This window comes from Cucurbita pepo, chromosome 1, assembly GCF_057944985.1.
Source record: "Cucurbita pepo subsp. pepo isolate OVF chromosome 1, ASM5794498v1, whole genome shotgun sequence".
Taxonomy (NCBI): domain Eukaryota; kingdom Viridiplantae; phylum Streptophyta; class Magnoliopsida; order Cucurbitales; family Cucurbitaceae; genus Cucurbita; species Cucurbita pepo.
In genome coordinates, this window is record NC_141798.1 from 2,120,562 (window position 1) to 2,137,466 (window position 16,905).

A 16,905-nucleotide genomic window follows, 5' to 3' on the forward strand; every position below is an offset into this window, starting at 1 on the left:
TTTAATGATTGAACCACCGAAAAAGAAGGTACATATTATTAGAATTTCTTAATTTTTTAAATCTTCATCTTATTATCGCGACCGGTCTCATTCGAATGTGATATTGACTCATTTATGTACTCATCATTTATTCATCTCATTATTATTTTAAAACTATTTTTTTTTAATTTGATTTCTGAAAATAATATTTATAGAAAAAGAATATCAAATAAAATATTTATAAATTTAGCCAAAATTAGCGAAAATAAAATGTAATTTATTCGAGACATTCAATCCAAAAGGGGGAACGTAAATTTCAGTTAAGACCAGAAAAACTAAACCCTAGCCAAACCCTTTTGTACTCGGGGTCGTCTTGTTTCCGGGGAAGAATCCTGCGACTTGATCGTGTCTTCGAAGCAGCCATGAAGGTGTTCGAGATCAATGGAACCACCCTGACTCTCGCTCTCTTCACAGACGTTACCAATTCCAAGTACTCTCTCTCTCTGTCTCTCCATATGATTTCCTGAAACTGAAAATTTGGTCGACGGAGACTAGTGGGAGGATGATTAATCATTGTATAATCATATGGACTCGATATTTGATCTTTTTGTTTCTCACTAAACGTTTGGTTGTCGGTACATTCGCTAACTGTTTGAGAAAATGCTTGAACTAATCGAGGCAAGAAATGGGTGACAGCACCTTGTATTTAACTGTTGTGTTTTTAACATCACGTTTTCGAGTTTATTGGATGAACTTGGTAGAGGTATTGCTTGAACGCAGTGTTTGATTTTAAAAGCTATCTGTGAAAATTATGGTGCTTGAATATAATTATGATTTGTGGGTACCATTACATATGTTCTTATGTGAAGTGTGTGTTTGTAAAGAATAAACTATGTTATTAACAATTGAAGCGTCTCATGAAGCTGTTTATTTCCAGGGAGCTTCTTGATGCCATGCAAGCTGGAACTCTGGAACCGGAAGTTGCATTTCTCAATGCTTCTCTTGTATGGTTATTATATATGCTTATCTATTTTCCTGTAGCATATGCTTATGAAATTCACCTCCACTCTCTCCACTCTTTTGTATGTTTTATGTTTTTGCTTTGAAATGTGCCAAGAGTTCTCTAATATTTTCCTCATAAACAACTGAAGACAGATTCCAGATGTTTTCCCGGTGCTTGCGGCTGCTTATAAGACACTGATATCCAAGTCAAGAGATTCTTTGACTACCCGCACCCTTCATTCAGAACTCGTCTACAATTATTCGGGTTCAAAGCATGTAATTCTGTCTAACCTCTTGGATACTGCAGCCGGTTGCTTATTTGTTTGTGGGTATGTTTGTGTGATCTTTGATTTAATCATATGCAGATTACAGAGTCTTTAAAAAGATGTGGAATTTCTGATAGCTCCTCTTATGTCCTTGCTGCTCGTTTTAATGCTTCTCCCGACGAGGTTGGTTCAAGATGTCATGCTACTATACTCTGTTACCTTGTTGTAGACTTGTCATTATAAATTCTGAATTCTTGAAAAGCTCAATCTTTTTGTGTAATCTATTCTCCCATTCTAGACGAAGGCCATCGAGAAACTAGTGCACGGTGAAGAGATCAACTTAGAGGAATTGGGAGGGAGAGCAGACCAAGCTCTGATACAAAAGGTGCATTCCATGTCTTCTTGATATGCCAATTATGATTTTTTTCCTCCTTTTACGTTCTTTTTGACAACTGAGTATTTAGGGCAACAAGCCATTACGTTATGCTCTTGGTTCACCTCCACTATTTTCTATGAAGCCTATGCTCGCTCCACTAGACCCTCAACATGATTTTTAAGTTACAAAGTTTTCTACTATACAACAAATTATGGGTTTTTTCCTTGCCAATAGCACAATGGTTGTTTTTTTTTTCTTCAGCATTTTAAGATCACTGGACCCGAGTTGACAATATCCTCAGTTGGAGATGCCATAACATGTAGAATCGCTGCACGGGATGCCTTGTAGCTGAAAATTTGCAACAAGTTTCGTCTTTCGCTGTTAGTACACGAAGTTACTCCTTTACAGGTGAATGTAATAAATTGTTGACAGTAAAATTACTTTTAGGTTGATGATGTCTAAGCAGTTTTATAGAATGTTCAAATTGTTATGCTGTTGATGTCCGAGGAGAACTGATTAATTCTCTAGCGCTTGGTAGCTATGCTGCCTCGTAGCCAACGAACGAGGGCCCTGAGCTCCTTTGTGCTTTCCATTGAACGCTTTTCACTCAATACAGCTCTTTTATGTTACATAGTTCTATGGATTAATACCCCTATCTTAGCTAATGAACGAGAGTCCTGAGTTTCTCTGTGCTTTTTTGTTGAGCCTTTCACTCAATAGTTGCTTAATCTTCATACAATATATTAGAAGTAAAATTGCAGATCGGAACATTGTTACGTGGATAAAAACCCCTATCTTCGACAATGTTATGAAGGTCCCGAGTTTCTTTGTGCTTTTTTGTTGAGCGTTTCGCTCAATATAGTTGTTTTATGTTTGTAGGTCATAATGGAAGGCAAACTACCTATTGAACCATAGTTCTGTAGATAAAGACACGTTTTATCATACTCGTAGATTGATATTCAATCCCTTACGGTGAATTTAGGTGAAACAATTTATGGTATCATGTTATGGTCACTTATTATTATTATTATTATTATTATTATTATTTTTGCTTACTAGAACATTATTTTATAAGTTTGGGTGAATGTTTGACCCTTTAATTTATGTGATTAAAACTTTGTTCGAGTTAAAAATGTGTTTACTGAGCTATAGGGTCGGGTCACCAATTGAAGTTCTCTTTTCATATTTTCTATAAATTAATTTTAAAGATAATTGAAATTCAAGACATTTGATCAAACTTTTATAAATATGAAATAATTTAAAATGTTTTTTTTTTTGAGAAAAAAAGGAATTTAAAATTTTTGAAAATGGGCAACTTTACTTTGTTGGATTTAAAAAATGGGATATATTTTTATAATACTTAATTTAATTGATTAATATATATATATATATATATATATCAAAACTTAATTTATTAATTTGAATAAAAATAATAATAATTTATTTATAAATTGTAGCGTTTTAATAATTTGTGCTCGAGTTTGGTTCTTTCTAAAATTGTCGACAATTTCTGCAATCAATTCTTACACTATAAATACCCTAACGAACAAACCTGAATCTCAGATTAATTAACTACCCTAAAATTTGTCTCCCAAACCTTCTGGGTCTCAAAAGAGTTCCAATTATCGCGATCAAATTTCTTGAAATTCCTCCTGATTTTCTCTTCCTAGTTCCTCCAATCCATCCCGGAATCGGAATCGGAATCGTGTTTTCCCCATTTGCAGATCACACGGTCCGAAATGGGTACCGCGCATAGCCGCGACTGCGAGGATGTTGAACTTTCAGACTCCGATGAATCCAAGGAGGAGGAAGAAGAAGAAGAAGAAGAATGCGACGAGGCTGGGACGGAATTGAAGCCAGCTAAATCGACTGGTACTTCATCTGCAATTGATGATGTCGACGCCAAACTCAAAGCTCTTAACCTCAAGTATGGCTCCTCTTCCCCTTCTCAGATACCTAATTCCAAGAATGCTGTGAAACTTTACCTTCATATCGGTGGAAACACCCCCCGAGCAAAGTGGATCGTTTCTGAGAAACTCACTTCCTACGATTTTCTCAAAACGGCGAACGTCGACGGAAATAATTACGACGACGAGGAGGAAGATGACGTTAGGGGTTACAAAGCCAAATCGTCGGGAGGGAGAGATCAGTTGCGTTGGGTACTCAAAGTAGGGGCGAAGATTGGAGCTCTGGTTTCGACAGAAATGCAAATGAAGATGTTCGGCGATCAGCGGCGTGTCGATTTTGTTGACAAAGGCGTTTGGGCTTTGAAGTTCCCGAGCGATGAACAGTATCGGAATTTCGTAACTGAATTCCAAGATTGCTTGTTTGAGAATGTCTATGGTCTTCAAGCGACTGATGAGAACAGGGTCAAGATTTACGGGAAGGAATTCATTGGGTGGTTGAAGCCGGAAGTAGCCGATGATTCGATTTGGGAAAATGCTGATATTGAATTCGGGAAGAGCCCTAGGTCGAAGACTCCGTCGGTGAGAACGAAGCACGACTTGATAGAGGAGTTCGAGGAAGCTGCTAATGGAGGAGTACAGAGCTTGACATTAGGGGCATTGGATAACAGCTTCTTGGTGAATGATTCAGGCGTTCAGGTTTACAAGAATCTAAGCCATGGAATTCACGGGAAGGGGGTCTCGTTGAAAGTTGGTTCAGGAAATTCCCCAAACATTGGTCGATCAACACCGAAGAAGGGTCTTCTCATGAAGGCTGAGACGAACATGCTTCTCATGAGCCCATTGAAGGAAGGAAAGCCCCACGCATCAGGGCTGCAGCAGCTTGATATAGAGACGGGGAAGATAGTCACCGAATGGAAGTTTGAAAAGGATGGTAATGATATTACAATGAGGGACATCACGAACAACACCAAAGGATCGCAATTGGATCCTTCAGAGGCGGCATTTTTGGGGCTGGACGATAACAAGCTTTGTCAATGGGACATGAGAGACCGTAAAGGAAAGGTTCAGAACATTGGAGGTGCTGATAATTCACCGGTTCTGAACTGGGCACAGGGGCATCAGTTTTGTAGAGGGACAAACTTCCAGTGCTTTGCTACGACAGGGGATGGGTCGATTGTTGTTGGGTCAGCTGATGGGAAGATTAGGCTGTATTCGAAGACGTCGATGAGACAGGCGAAGACAGCTTTTCCAGGGCTCGGTTCGTCGATTAATCATGTGGATGTTACTTATGATGGGAAGTGGATTTTGGGGACGACTGATACTTATTTGATACTCATTTGCACATTATTCACTGATAAAGATGGGAACATGAAAACTGGGTTCAGTGGTCGGATGGGCAACAGGATTCCAGCTCCGAGGTTGCTGAAGTTGACTCCCCTTGATTCCCATTTGGCTGGAGCAGACAACAAATTCCATGGTGGCCACTTTTCATGGGTAAGAAAAACTAGTTCTGAATTTGATCGCTTGAATCTTGCTCTGTTTTGTAGCTGGCTTGGTTGGTTGGTTGCTGTTGCTTAAGGTTTTATTATTGTCTTTTGGCTAAATATATAATTTCGATGCTAATGAAATGGACATTGAATTGAAAATTTATCTGCTTCAACTTACGTGCAACTTTTACGGCCCAAACCCACCGCTAGTAGATATTGTCTTCTTTGAGCTTTCCCTTTCAGACTTTCCCTCAAGGTTTTTAAAACGCGTCTGCTAGGGAGGGGTATCCACACCCTTCGTTCCCCTCTCCAACCGATGTGGGATCTCACAATTCACTCCCTTCAAAACCCAGCGTCCTCGCTGGCACACCACTCGGTGTTTGGCTCTACTTCCATCTCTAGTAGCCCAAACCCACCGCTAGCAGATATTGTCCTCCTTGGGCTTTCCCTTTCGAGCTTTTCCTCAAGGTTTTTAAAATGTGTCTACTAGGGAGAGATTTTCACTCCCTTACAAAGAATGTTTCGTTCCCCTCTTCAACCGATGTGGAATCTCACATTACCCAACAAAACTTGATGGGCCATCGAGGTAGAAAATGGGAACCCTCGAGTAGTGAAGAAGATGATGGCGATTCTCGTCCTTTTCAACTATGATGTGATAGCAATCTCTTACTACGTTATTAGAGACGGGAGTAGAAAAGTGGGTGTCTTTGAAGATATATCAGTAGTTTTTTTGGTTTATGTTCACGTCAATGTTGGTTACTCTATCATAGCTTCTGTTATTCCTACAAGGAATTTCCTTCATTACTTCAATTCATACAAAACTGGCATTTGAGTTTCTTTTCTTTTTCCTTCAGTCCGCAAGTTCCATACATGACCTTACAATCTTTATACGACAATGATTTTCAGGTCACCGAGAGCGGGAAACAAGAGCGATACCTCGTTGCAACAGTGGGGAAGTTCAGTGTAATATGGGACTTTCATCAAGTAAAGAACAGTGCACACGAATGCTACCGAAATCAGCAAGGACTCAAGAGCTGTTACTGCTACAAGATTGTGTTGAAGGATGAATCCATCGTCGAAAGTCGGTTCATGCACGACAAGTTTGCTGTCTTAGATTCTCCAGAAGCTCCACTGGTTGTGGCTACGCCCATGAAAGTCAGCTCCATCAGCCTCTCCGGGAAGAGATGAGACGCCATTGTTAACACGTCGACGATGTGCTTTCTCGTCTCCATTGATTGATGTGTTCCTGTAGCTATACTGCTGCTGCTGCTGCTTTCTTTGTTAATCCTCCCTTCATATGTAATTAGGAACAGTCCCCCCTGCTTCTGGTTATATTTTGTTCATTATCACACTGAAAAATTTGTGTTTTAGGTAAAATAGCTATACGATGCAAAAGTAGAACTGATTTTAGGATGTATTTCTCATGTGTTCTTCATTGTGATTTTGATTAAAATTTAAAGTTGTTAACAGTAATGGGATGGTTATATTTTTCGTTTTGAAATTTAAGGTAAGCCTAATTGGACTCGACTCCATTGATCGGCTACCATTTCTCTTCAACTATGGCTAAATTTCTCGAGACTCCCGGTTATGCAGCATCATGGAATTGACACGACTAAGTAGGGTGGGCTAATTGTCCACAAAAAATAACTTGCATATTCTTGTTGCATGTATGCATGTCTGACTCGACTTGGTGACATTTATAACGCTTAACATTTAAAAAAATATCTTTTTTTTTTTTACTGAAAAAATTATTTTGCTTTTAATTACGAACATATCAATCATTATTTTCGACTTTAAATTAAAATAAGTCTTTACCCCGTGCCTAAATTATAAACTTTTATTTGAAATAAAATAAAATTAAAAAGAAAAAAGAAAAAAAGGAAAAAGGAAAAAGGTATCTTTACTGAAAACAAAGGATAGTGGTTGAAAAGCATCATTTTAAAAATAAAAATTTAAAAGAATAAATGGATTCTTAATTTCTAAAAAGTAAAAAAAAATGTGAAAATAATTGTTCACATTTATTTTCTCAACCAACCAATTGTTAGTTTATAATTATTACTAAAACTCATATTTAACCATAAAACTAATCTAAATCTACAAATCTCTTTTTTTTCTTTCTTTTTTTAACCACTTTATATTTTTTTTTTATAGATATTATCAAAGTCTATTTATTTATTTATATTATTATTTTTTTAAAATTATAATTCTTAAAATCTAATATAATTAGACTAATATTTTCTTCTGTAGTTTAACCTTTATATTTAGCCAGGATATAGAGATGTCTATGCGACGAAGACATGAAAGTTTTTCCTCTTGCTATTTATTTTCACGAGGATCATAACAAAATTCTTTGTATATATATATAAAAGTTTTAAAATTTGTTAGGATATAAATTTATTAAAAAAAAAATATATGGGTGAGAATCCAATCCCAATGAAACAAAAGTGGTTTATTTATTTATTTATTCCTAAAAGAAAACTATTAAAGTAAATAAACACGTGCTACCAAACTTTTTGGCCTTTTCACATTGGGTTTAAATTTATGGAATAAAAAACAAGATATTAATTAGAATGCCTTAAATTAATGGGATCTTGTGATGTAATCGACGTTGACGTTGCTTCACACGTGTTTTTTCTTTTCTTTCTTTTTCTTTTTTGAAAATGAACTATTCTTTTGGTCTCTCTTTACTTCCTGCCCCGAAACTGATCCAGAGTACCATACCAATTTGCTTCGCGCGCTGCAACGAAGTTTAGTTCATGAGACTGTGACGCGAAGTTCCTTACCTTAGGTGGATCTTGTTGGTGCCACCTAAATGGTAGATTGGCGACGAATGTGTGTCGTTTGGAGTTATCATTCATACACGTATCTCCAGTGGAAGAATGAGTGATATGTTCCCCTATAGATCATGAACTTACCACTTGATCCTCAATGGGCAGCAAGACAATCCGAATAAAACAAAACTAGCTAGGTCCCTTTTCCCAAAAACATATCAAAAGTCTTACTTTCTCAAACCAAACATATTTTGTCCCGTCAATAGTGTTCCACTCTACTTAATAACATCTTCTAAGAGCTCTTCGACAATCTCGAACCTTCTAAAATAAAGGGTTTATTTTATATATATATATATATATATTTTTTGTTAAGCCACCCTAAAAAGAGAGATGCGTAAGTCATTATCTCTCGGAAGTCATATAATTAAAAACTATCATTTTATTTATACATCACAATATATCAAATTAGCGAAACATCTATAAGTTTCGCCAGAAGCAGGCAAGACGAGGTCGCCCCTCTCCCTATCGGTCGAGCTGCTTCGCCCCTATCTCTAAAGTTCGTAGACAAAGCTCGTTCCGTATTGACTTACGAGCAGGTGTAGTACTCACCCATATCTCTAAAGGGGCTTATGCACTCCATTCGTTGTCGTATAAACGAGCGTTAGAGCGAGCGAGGGAAGCCTTCAATTCAGGGGCTTCCCCTATATTCACTAGCACGTGTTTATTTTTTTTAATGAAATTAATTAGCATAAATTGTTTAATAACTTAAAAAAGAATTAAAAAAGAAAAAAGTAGGACAAAAGAGGTGGGGACCATCATCACTTTACATCATGGCTTTTATCTACCAACTCCTTTTTGTCTTTAGCATCAAATAAATAACGCACATGATAAATATGAACAACATGCTCAGATATTTAATATTATTTTATTGTTTTCTTCTTTTAGAAACCAAGTAAGAATATTCCACGTGTTAAAAAACGTACAACTTGGCAAAGTGAAGCCACGTGGCGACATATGATTCGTAGTTTTTTTAGAAACGTGCATACTATGTTTCAGCAAACCAAGGTTTCTTTCCTGTCCATCTCAGCCGACATCAATTGCTTTGTTACCTATTAAGATACTGTTTAATATTCCCTTCTAAAAATGTTAATATATATATATACACATTTTATTTTTTAAATAAATATAAATTATTATAACATAAAAAATTAAACATTAAATAACTATATTTATTTTAATTTTTTAGATATAAAATTGAATTTTAAAATTAATTTTATAAACTTAAAAATAAATAAAATTTAAAATTTAAAATTTTATTGATAAAATTAATGAGGGGAGCTTTAAGCTATACATTGGGGTTTTACAAAATCTAAGATTTTCACTACAAAAATAGGAGTGAAAATTTCTCTGTTTTTATTAATTTTTTTTTTCCTCTTCAGGAATCGAAAAATTAGGGCTACGAAAATTCCCAAATTCCAGTACTGGCGGAGTCCGGCGACTCGCCGCCGTGATACGTCATCAACGACGACATCCATTGATCTGCTTCATCCTTCGCAATCTTCCCCCAAATTTCATCATCATTTCCGATTCCAATTGCCGCCGTCGCTGCCGTCGAATTGCTACTGTTCTTCGACATTTCATTTTCCGGTCTCTGTTCTTGCTGCTCCGAACTCATCATTCGCAACGAATCATCCGTAAATGGAAAATTAAGCTTCGCTCGCGGCCCTCGGAACTCCCAAGCTGCCTTATCGTAAGCCCTAGCGGCTTCTTCGGCTGTATTGAACGTCCCTAACCATACTCGGGTCGCGAGTTTCGGGTTTCGGATCTCGGCGGCCCATTTTCCCCAAGGTCGTTGCCTTACGCCTCTGTAAGTCTTCTTCGACCGTCTTTTGCCGCTCTTCTTCTCGTTATCGACTTGAGACGACGGCGGAAAGAAATCGCAACCTAAACAACCGTCGATTCGGCAAACGCTACATGTCTCGAAAACAGAGGGACCTAAAATGGCGTCAGTACTGGAACAACTAATGGAAGAAGTAGTTCCGGAGACAGAGAAGGAATCGGAAGCAGAAGCAGAAGCCGCGGAGGTTGCGCAATCAAATGTAGGCGGCGGAATTTGAAAATCATGCCAAAACCTATTCTCCATGAAATCGGAATCGAAGGCCGTCCCTGAGACAACAGAAGTTAGCGCCGTGACGATAACAGAGAGCTCCTGATCGGCGGAGATAGGGCGGAGATAGGGCGGCGGAAGAGAGAAATAGGATTCCGAAAATTCAGTGGATCGAGATCGCTTGCGAGAGGACATGAGAGAGAGAGAGAGAGAGGGAGAGAAAGAAATTGGGGAATTGGAGATTAGAGGTTGAACTGAAGAGTGGGAGGGAAGGAGTGAGGTATATATACGGAGGGGGTGGTGACGTGGCAGGGAAATGAAAAAATGGCACGCGGTGGATTTTATTTTTGAGCCAGGTTGGATTATTGTCACATTTGTATAAATTTAATTAAAACGCGGCTGGAAATGGAATAAAGTTCGCAAGGGTTTGGCGGTTTTGGTAAGTGGTTTTGAATACGTGGCTTTCCCATCTTAGTGGGCCCCACTCTTTCCAAGTGGATAAGATTTCAAATCTCCACTCTCTCTGAGGAGCTGGAAAAGGGACGGATGACAATGGACCCAGTGGGTTTGGGTTGCTGTACACGTCATTATTAAATATTTATCTTAAAAAATACCTTTAAATTTTTATAATTCTTTAATAAAAATTTTTAATTTAAAAAAATTAAAAATTTAATCGGAAAACGTTCCAAAAAATATTTAAAATTTAAAATTTTCATGTGTATCTTTCAATTTTTTCTTTTATTAAAAAAAAAAAACACAAATATCAGTATTATGTATATTCTTTATTTTTATAAAAATTATTACCATTAATGTATAGACGAAAGTTATATATCTAAAACTAATTGGATGTTGATGGCAACGATAGCGGCGAACCTCCAAGGGAGGTTGAACACGTAAGACGGTGATGTCAAGGCATTGAGGAAGATGGCGACACGACAACGAATAAGTGACTGAGGGAAATGATTGGGAGCGAAGGGAAGGGAAGGAAATGATTTTTAGATCGAGTAGTCGCAAACTATGGAAGAAATGTTGACTTGGGATTAAGGAGACTTTCGAGCTTAGAATTTCAAATCTAGAGGCCCGAGTAGTTCTCCAATGCCGAGGTGGCTTCTCTCGCAGGTTTTTAGTATTATAAAAAATGTGTCGAAAAATGATTTCTTTTTTATTGTATAATTAAAAATTTATTAAATATAAAATTAAAAAATAAATAAAACTTTTAAAAGATAAGAGATTTATTGAATATTCTATATAAAAAATTGAAAGCTATTAGATTTAATTTATTTTGTGGGATCAAATTATAGTTTTTAAAAGGAAAATAATAGAAAAATACTCATTTTAAAAAAATATTTTTAATAAATAATTTCAAATTTCAAATTTTATTTTATTAAAAAATGCAAATCTTAATAAATTTAATTGTTTCATAAACAAAAATATAATATAACGTTCACAAATTCTCTTAAATAAATAAATAAATAAAAAGAGATTAAAATTGAGACAGGGACGAAAATATAATTCCGGCGCAAACCCGCTTAGTTAACGTGAATTTTTTTTTAATTCTTACACATATTCTATCCTATTTACGACGGATTAAATAGACATTTTTAATTATACTCGATAAAAAAACAATGAAAATTTATATGATGAGAGAGGTGCTGTAAAAGAATAAAGCAGTAAATGAAGAATAATATGGATATGGACGATACGTTGACTAGGTCAAAGTCAAACCGGAAGAGAGAGAATCGGACGGACAGCGTGCATTACGTGTTTTTGTTTTTTTTTTTCTTTCTTTATTTGTGCGTTGACTTTAGGATTTAGTTGGAATATTTTTGAAGAACATTGGATGAAATGAACACATGCAAAACACATTAAACTTCCAACTCAAAAAAGTCAGAATAATAATAAATAAATAACATAAACATTAAATTTCGGAAGTGCTTTGAATCTTTCCTCGCCCCTTTTTATAATTCATGCATCGTTAAAATCAAACGCGTAAATATTGAACTATAGTTCTGAGCTGAAGATTAAGAGTTGGTTTATAGTGGTTGTTTACAAGAGTAGAAACTATCGACACAAGCTGACATATATCATTTTTGTATATTTTGTCATCACTCACATGTTTCTTAAGTAAGAAACATTCAACGTACAATTGTTCGAAGTCAAACAAGCTTAATTTTCGAATTTCTACGATCGAGCTACTAAAATATGAAGGATCGAAATTCTATAGATAAGCCACTTAAATAAAGTTTTCCTTTAACCATCATATTTTCAAGATCACTATCATTTGAACATGATCTTAGTTCATTTATATACCCCTTTACTCATGTCATATGCTATCAATTTTTGCCTTTGTTCATCCCCAACCCACATCGAAAGAGATTCGCTAATACCATCTGTAACGTCCCAATTTTAGAAAAATGATGAGAAAGATTTGTGAGGGCACTTGGGTCATTTTCATTTATCACGAAGAGAGCAATTCACCTAGGTTTTTTCGGTTTCGAGGATGAGTGTTTCACTCAAGTTACAAGGACCCTTTTGAGTGTGTTTGCCGAAGAGAGCAATTCACCTAGGTTTTTTCGGTTTCGAGCGTGAATGTTTCACTCAAGTTACAAGGACCCTTTTGAGTGTGTTTGCCGAAGAGAGCAATTCACCTAAGTTTTTTTGGTTTCGAGGGTGAGTGTTTCACTCAAGTTACAAGGACCCTTTTGAGTGTGTTTGCCGAACCCCTAAAATTAAAAAATTTAAAAATAGATGGACTAAATTAAAAATTAGCAAAAAGATTAGGGTACCTAAAAGTGAAATTAAAGAACATAAAACACGGAAGGATATATTTAGGATACAAACTAAAAATATGTTTTTATTTCATTTGGAAATGGTCGTTGAAATGAAAAGAAAGAACCTTATATTAATCTTAAAACTTGAGCAGAGAGTAATTTACAGAGACTCAGACAAAGATCTTCATCTGTTACAGACACTTACAGTGACAGTTTCCATACGTTAAAAAGGACAAAGAACATGCTGGAGGAAGAAGAAAAAAACACAACACAACCAGCCTCTCTTTCTTGTTTGGAGCTATTTCACAAGTTAATGACATAGAATGGATACAAAGGTTAGCTACCTGATCATCTTCATCATCCTTTTAGCTACCGAATGCAGCCAGGAACTTTCGCTTGCTGGCTGGATCTTCGTGCAAGACAACGACATCGCTTACTTTGTCGAACAACTCCTCCAATCCGCGAACCCCGAGGCTCTGGAAGTCCAGGGATTTCTTGTATCGCTGTAGGTATATTTCCTCGAAACATCCCAAGAAGATTCTGCAAGAATAGCTTACGAGAATCTCCTGTAGCTCATGTTTGAATTGATCGAGACAATGTTCGTTGTTGTTTTGGTTGGGTTTTCCTACACCCTTCTTCACGTCGTGTTCTTCGAGGACTACTCTTTCTTCATCCGAGTATTCGTCCGATGAGCCCATGCCTGGAGCAGCATCAACAGTCTCTTCCAATGTACCCTTGCCTTTCTTGTTTTCTTTCCTTGATAATATCAACGGTGGGGCGCTCGGGCATGATCTGGAGTTTCGAAGGTAGACAGATTTCTTGTTACCTTTGCCCTCTACAATGAGGGTGTCTCCCATCTTCTTAAAAAGATTCACAAGCTTGATACCTGGCTCAGAAGTGTACAATGGCCTTCCAAAGACTCTCTGGTACTCGGCTCGAACTTTAGTTACGGGTAAGCACCCTCCAGAAAGTTCTAGCATCTTAACCAACTGTCCCTTCAGAACATTTAAGTCTCCTGTCTGCGGCCACCAAGCCGACTCGTTCTGATCTCCACACGAAACAGGACCTGTTGGAACCTCATTCAAACCAGATGGGAGACTCTGTGACCTCAAAGATGAAGATAAAGACTGAGTTACTACTGAAAAATCCCTCGAGTTGTAATAGTTCTGGGAGATCCCTCTAAAGATAATAGCTTCGTCTTCGTTTTGGCAATCCGGGTTATCGTTGATATGACATCCCTTAGGATATCCAGAAATTTCGGCTGCTCCTCCACGGGAAGCCAACACCTTGGGGGCAAGAGCAAAGCCTTCACCACGAGCCACAGTGGGCCAGTCCCAAACAAACTTTCCAGCATTGCAAAGGGCAGATGAAACACCCACACCAGAAGGGATGACAAGTATCACATTATATCCACGTTGACCTAAAATGTGAAGTGCTGGAGCAAAATCGACGTCTCCAGATATGAGCATAATGGAAGATGGGGGAGGGTTGTCGAGGGCAAAGAGAAACATATCGACCAGTATAGCCTTGTCGGCAGCATCTTTCCGACCATTTGGCACGTCAATTAGTTTGACCCCTGTTCTCTGGCACCCTTCTCTCAATCGTCTAGGAAATGCATTGAAATCCCCATATGCAGAAAACATCATAACTGCACCTTTTATTACAGGGTGCACTCGCAAAGCCATTCTTATATTACCAGCTACGTCTTCAGGGCGTACGTCACTCGGAACAGGGCAATTCTCAATATCCCACAGGATGGCCACAGGACCATCTGGAGAACTTCGGGTTTGTGGACTTGGAGGAGTCTGAGAAACATTTCTGTTTAAGTCTTCCATTAGGATTTTCCTTTGCACCAACTATTCAGATTATGCAAACACTGTTATGACACATTTAAACAAGCCAGCTTATTATTTCCATTCAGAATCAAATGTTCCTAAGAAGGTTGACTAAATATAATGCATCAGATGAAAAAGTAACAACAAAAAGTGTAATAGCCCAAGCCCACTGCTAACAGATATTGTCCGCTTTGGCCCGTTATGTATCACCATCAGCCTCACGATTAAAACACATCTACTAGGGAGAGGTTTCCACACCCTTATAAGGAATGCTTCGTTCCCCTCTCCAACCGATGTGGGATCTCACAATCCACCCCCCTTGGGGGCCAGTGTCCTCGCTGACACACCACCTAGTGTCTGGTTATGATACCATTTGTAACAACCCAGGCTCACCATTAACAAAGATTGTCTGCTTTGACCCGTTACGTATCACCATCAGCCTCACGGTTTTAAAACGCGTCTACTAGGGAGAGGTCTCTACACCCTTATAAGGAATGCTTCATTTCCCACTCCAACTTATGTTCACAAAAAGTGCCAAACTAGAAGTCATTCTTTTCCCTTTACTTTTCTTGGCTAGGAAGTTTAGGACAAATTCCAAAAGAACAATGACCCCACAAAATTGAAATTCAAAGTCACAGTCACATAATCAGAGCTATCCTGAACATATGAATTAAACTGGTACGATGATTGGCTACATAAGTACCCAAAGTACATGGATTTGCTTATATAAGGTTATAGATACGTTATACACACATATTATACAACATTCTAATTTTTCCAAATAATAAACTCAAAAACCAAACTATATACAAGTAACACAAACCCAAGTTTCCATTAACCATTCATTTGCCCAATCCAAACACAAATGGCATAATCTCAGCCTTCCGAACCCCAGATTTCAAAGATCCAATCTATTAAACCATGAGCCAAACATCCTTTAGGGTTTTGACATCATGTAGAGCACAAAATGGGGAGAAATTGTACATTGCATTGAAATTAGAAACATCCTTTAGGATGAAAACATCCATCGATATTGATATTCTATCAGTATATTCATAAGATCGAAATCCCAATATCCATATTGACATCGATAATTTATACTTGGTGCCGAGAGATCGGCTTTTTCTTGTATACTTGCAACTGCCTGAGAAATTTGGTCAGAATCTACCTATCATTTTATGTTGAATACTTGGTGAATTACATCAGGCTATTCTCAAGATTCCTACCTAATAATCTGAAGCCCAAATCATAGAGCCACTTCATTGCCACTCAGTTTTCATTTTGTTAATCTCCTCAGACAACAGTCAACAAACAGCAAATAATGAAGACTCGGAGGAAATGGCTACAGTTTAGTGCCCATCAAACTATTGTAAATTCATTGCAGCTCAACATTTTGATCAACAAAAATTAATCAGAACACTAGCCATGTCATAATTGAAGGAATTTCATGGTAAGAATTAGAAGGGTTTTGGGGGACGCAGATTCTCAAAGACGCAAAACCAAAAACAACAACATTCCCAAAGGCGGCCTATCAAAACAGCTTTAATGAGGAAAAAGAAAACGATAGAACAAATGAAACCCAGTTCATCGACAACCTACCGGATGATTTACCAATTACACACAAACCGACCATCAAATTGAATACGACTATAACCTAAAAAGATCGAATCCAACCAAATTCAACAGATAATTTCGATTAAACTACACAATTAGCACAAAACCCCAATAAAAATGTACCTGGTAATGATACAAGAGATCCTCAGCGTCAGCCGCCCTAACTCAACTACGATCCTAAAGATAGAAATCAGAGTCCACAAGAGATCTGAAAGTAATTTAAAAGGTGCAAAAGATCAGTTCGATGAACGAATTGAACAGTAAAGAGTCAGATACAGAGAGAGAGAGAGAGAGAGATGAAGAGTAAGCTGCGTACCTGACCTGAAGACGAAGAAAACGAGTTTTTTGGGGGAAAGAAAGTTTCGATTTTTATGACGAAAAAATCATAATTGTTTCTTATCTCAGAAGGAACTAGGCGATATTAAAGAAGAAAATATAGACTAAATTAATAGTATATATATATATACCCGTAGTCGATGGACAACAGGTGAATATTCCTGTACTACCCCTTGTTGGTTCCGAGAGACGGAGGAGGCTAGGTTAGCCGAAAGATGGTTATCGGTTCAAGGACGCAAGGTGACCCTATTTTTTCAGGATAAGAAGGGGTAGAGAAAATACCTCGAGCCAATGTTCGAGTACCAGGGGCTACGGCGCTGAAGTAACCCATGCCATACTCCCAGGAAAAGCTCAAACGACCTTCAACAAAAAGGTACCTGTACCCGAAACCGACATAGATGGGTAGGTAGAGAATACCTAGGGGCACGAGACAACTCTCTCTAATAATATATAT

General features: G+C 37.5%; 4 protein-coding genes across 6 annotated transcripts; 2 read left to right on the plus strand and 2 right to left on the minus strand.

Moving 5' to 3' along the window:
* Positions 1–273: 273 nt before the first annotated feature.
* LOC111788649 (EKC/KEOPS complex subunit tprkb-like protein) lies at positions 274–2,252 on the plus strand. 2 transcript variants are annotated; one of them, XM_023669076.2, is made up of 6 exons: positions 274–469; positions 917–983; positions 1,135–1,257; positions 1,347–1,430; positions 1,546–1,632; positions 1,885–2,252. In XM_023669076.2, exons 1-6 carry the CDS (start codon positions 402–404, stop codon positions 1,969–1,971), a joined length of 516 nt encoding a protein of 171 aa, XP_023524844.1. In that variant the 5' UTR covers positions 274–401; the 3' UTR covers positions 1,972–2,252. The 2 variants fall into 2 exon arrangements, with proteins under 2 accessions (XP_023524844.1, XP_023524852.1); XM_023669084.2 differs by having other exon boundaries at positions 309–469; positions 1,131–1,257.
* A 929-nt stretch (positions 2,253–3,181) lies between these two features.
* Positions 3,182–6,490, plus strand: LOC111792308 (Vacuolar import/degradation, Vid27-related protein). The gene is made up of 2 exons (XM_023673722.2): positions 3,182–5,024; positions 5,924–6,490. The coding sequence occupies exons 1-2, from the start codon at positions 3,363–3,365 to the stop codon at positions 6,203–6,205; spliced, it is 1,944 nt and encodes a 647-aa protein (XP_023529490.2). The 5' UTR covers positions 3,182–3,362; the 3' UTR covers positions 6,206–6,490.
* A 2,586-nt stretch (positions 6,491–9,076) lies between these two features.
* Positions 9,077–10,155, minus strand: LOC111810861 (ethylene-responsive transcription factor ERF109). Its single transcript, XM_023697675.2, has one exon. The coding sequence runs from the start codon at positions 10,088–10,090 to the stop codon at positions 9,245–9,247; it is 846 nt and encodes a 281-aa protein (XP_023553443.2). The 5' UTR covers positions 10,091–10,155; the 3' UTR covers positions 9,077–9,244.
* A 2,616-nt stretch (positions 10,156–12,771) lies between these two features.
* On the minus strand, positions 12,772–16,550 carry LOC111810869 (uncharacterized). Of its 2 annotated transcripts, none has more exons than XM_023697688.2 (3): positions 16,432–16,550; positions 16,239–16,323; positions 12,772–14,542 (listed from the first exon to the last, which is right to left on the minus strand). In XM_023697688.2, the coding sequence occupies exon 3, from the start codon at positions 14,499–14,501 to the stop codon at positions 13,032–13,034; it is 1,470 nt and encodes a 489-aa protein (XP_023553456.2). In that variant the 5' UTR covers positions 14,502–14,542; positions 16,239–16,323; positions 16,432–16,550; the 3' UTR covers positions 12,772–13,031. The 2 variants fall into 2 exon arrangements, with proteins under 2 accessions (XP_023553456.2, XP_023553463.2); XM_023697695.2 differs by having other exon boundaries at positions 16,437–16,496.
* Between the last annotated feature and the right edge of the window lie 355 nt (positions 16,551–16,905).

Coding starts and splice junctions, on each gene's coding strand:
- LOC111810869 (XM_023697688.2), bottom strand. CDS start 14,501: ATGGAAGACTTAAACAGAAATGTTTCTCAGACTCCTCCAAGTCCACAA.
- LOC111788649 (XM_023669076.2), top strand. CDS start 402: ATGAAGGTGTTCGAGATCAATGGAACCACCCTGACTCTCGCTCTCTTC. Junction 1,431..1,545: donor TTAATGCTTCTCCCGACGAG/GTTGGTTCAAGA, acceptor CTCCCATTCTAG/ACGAAGGCCATCGAGAAACT. Junction 1,633..1,884: donor ACCAAGCTCTGATACAAAAG/GTGCATTCCATG, acceptor TTTTTTCTTCAG/CATTTTAAGATCACTGGACC.
- LOC111810861 (XM_023697675.2), bottom strand. CDS start 10,090: ATGTCCTCTCGCAAGCGATCTCGATCCACTGAATTTTCGGAATCCTAT.
- LOC111792308 (XM_023673722.2), top strand. CDS start 3,363: ATGGGTACCGCGCATAGCCGCGACTGCGAGGATGTTGAACTTTCAGAC. Junction 5,025..5,923: donor ATGGTGGCCACTTTTCATGG/GTAAGAAAAACT, acceptor AATGATTTTCAG/GTCACCGAGAGCGGGAAACA.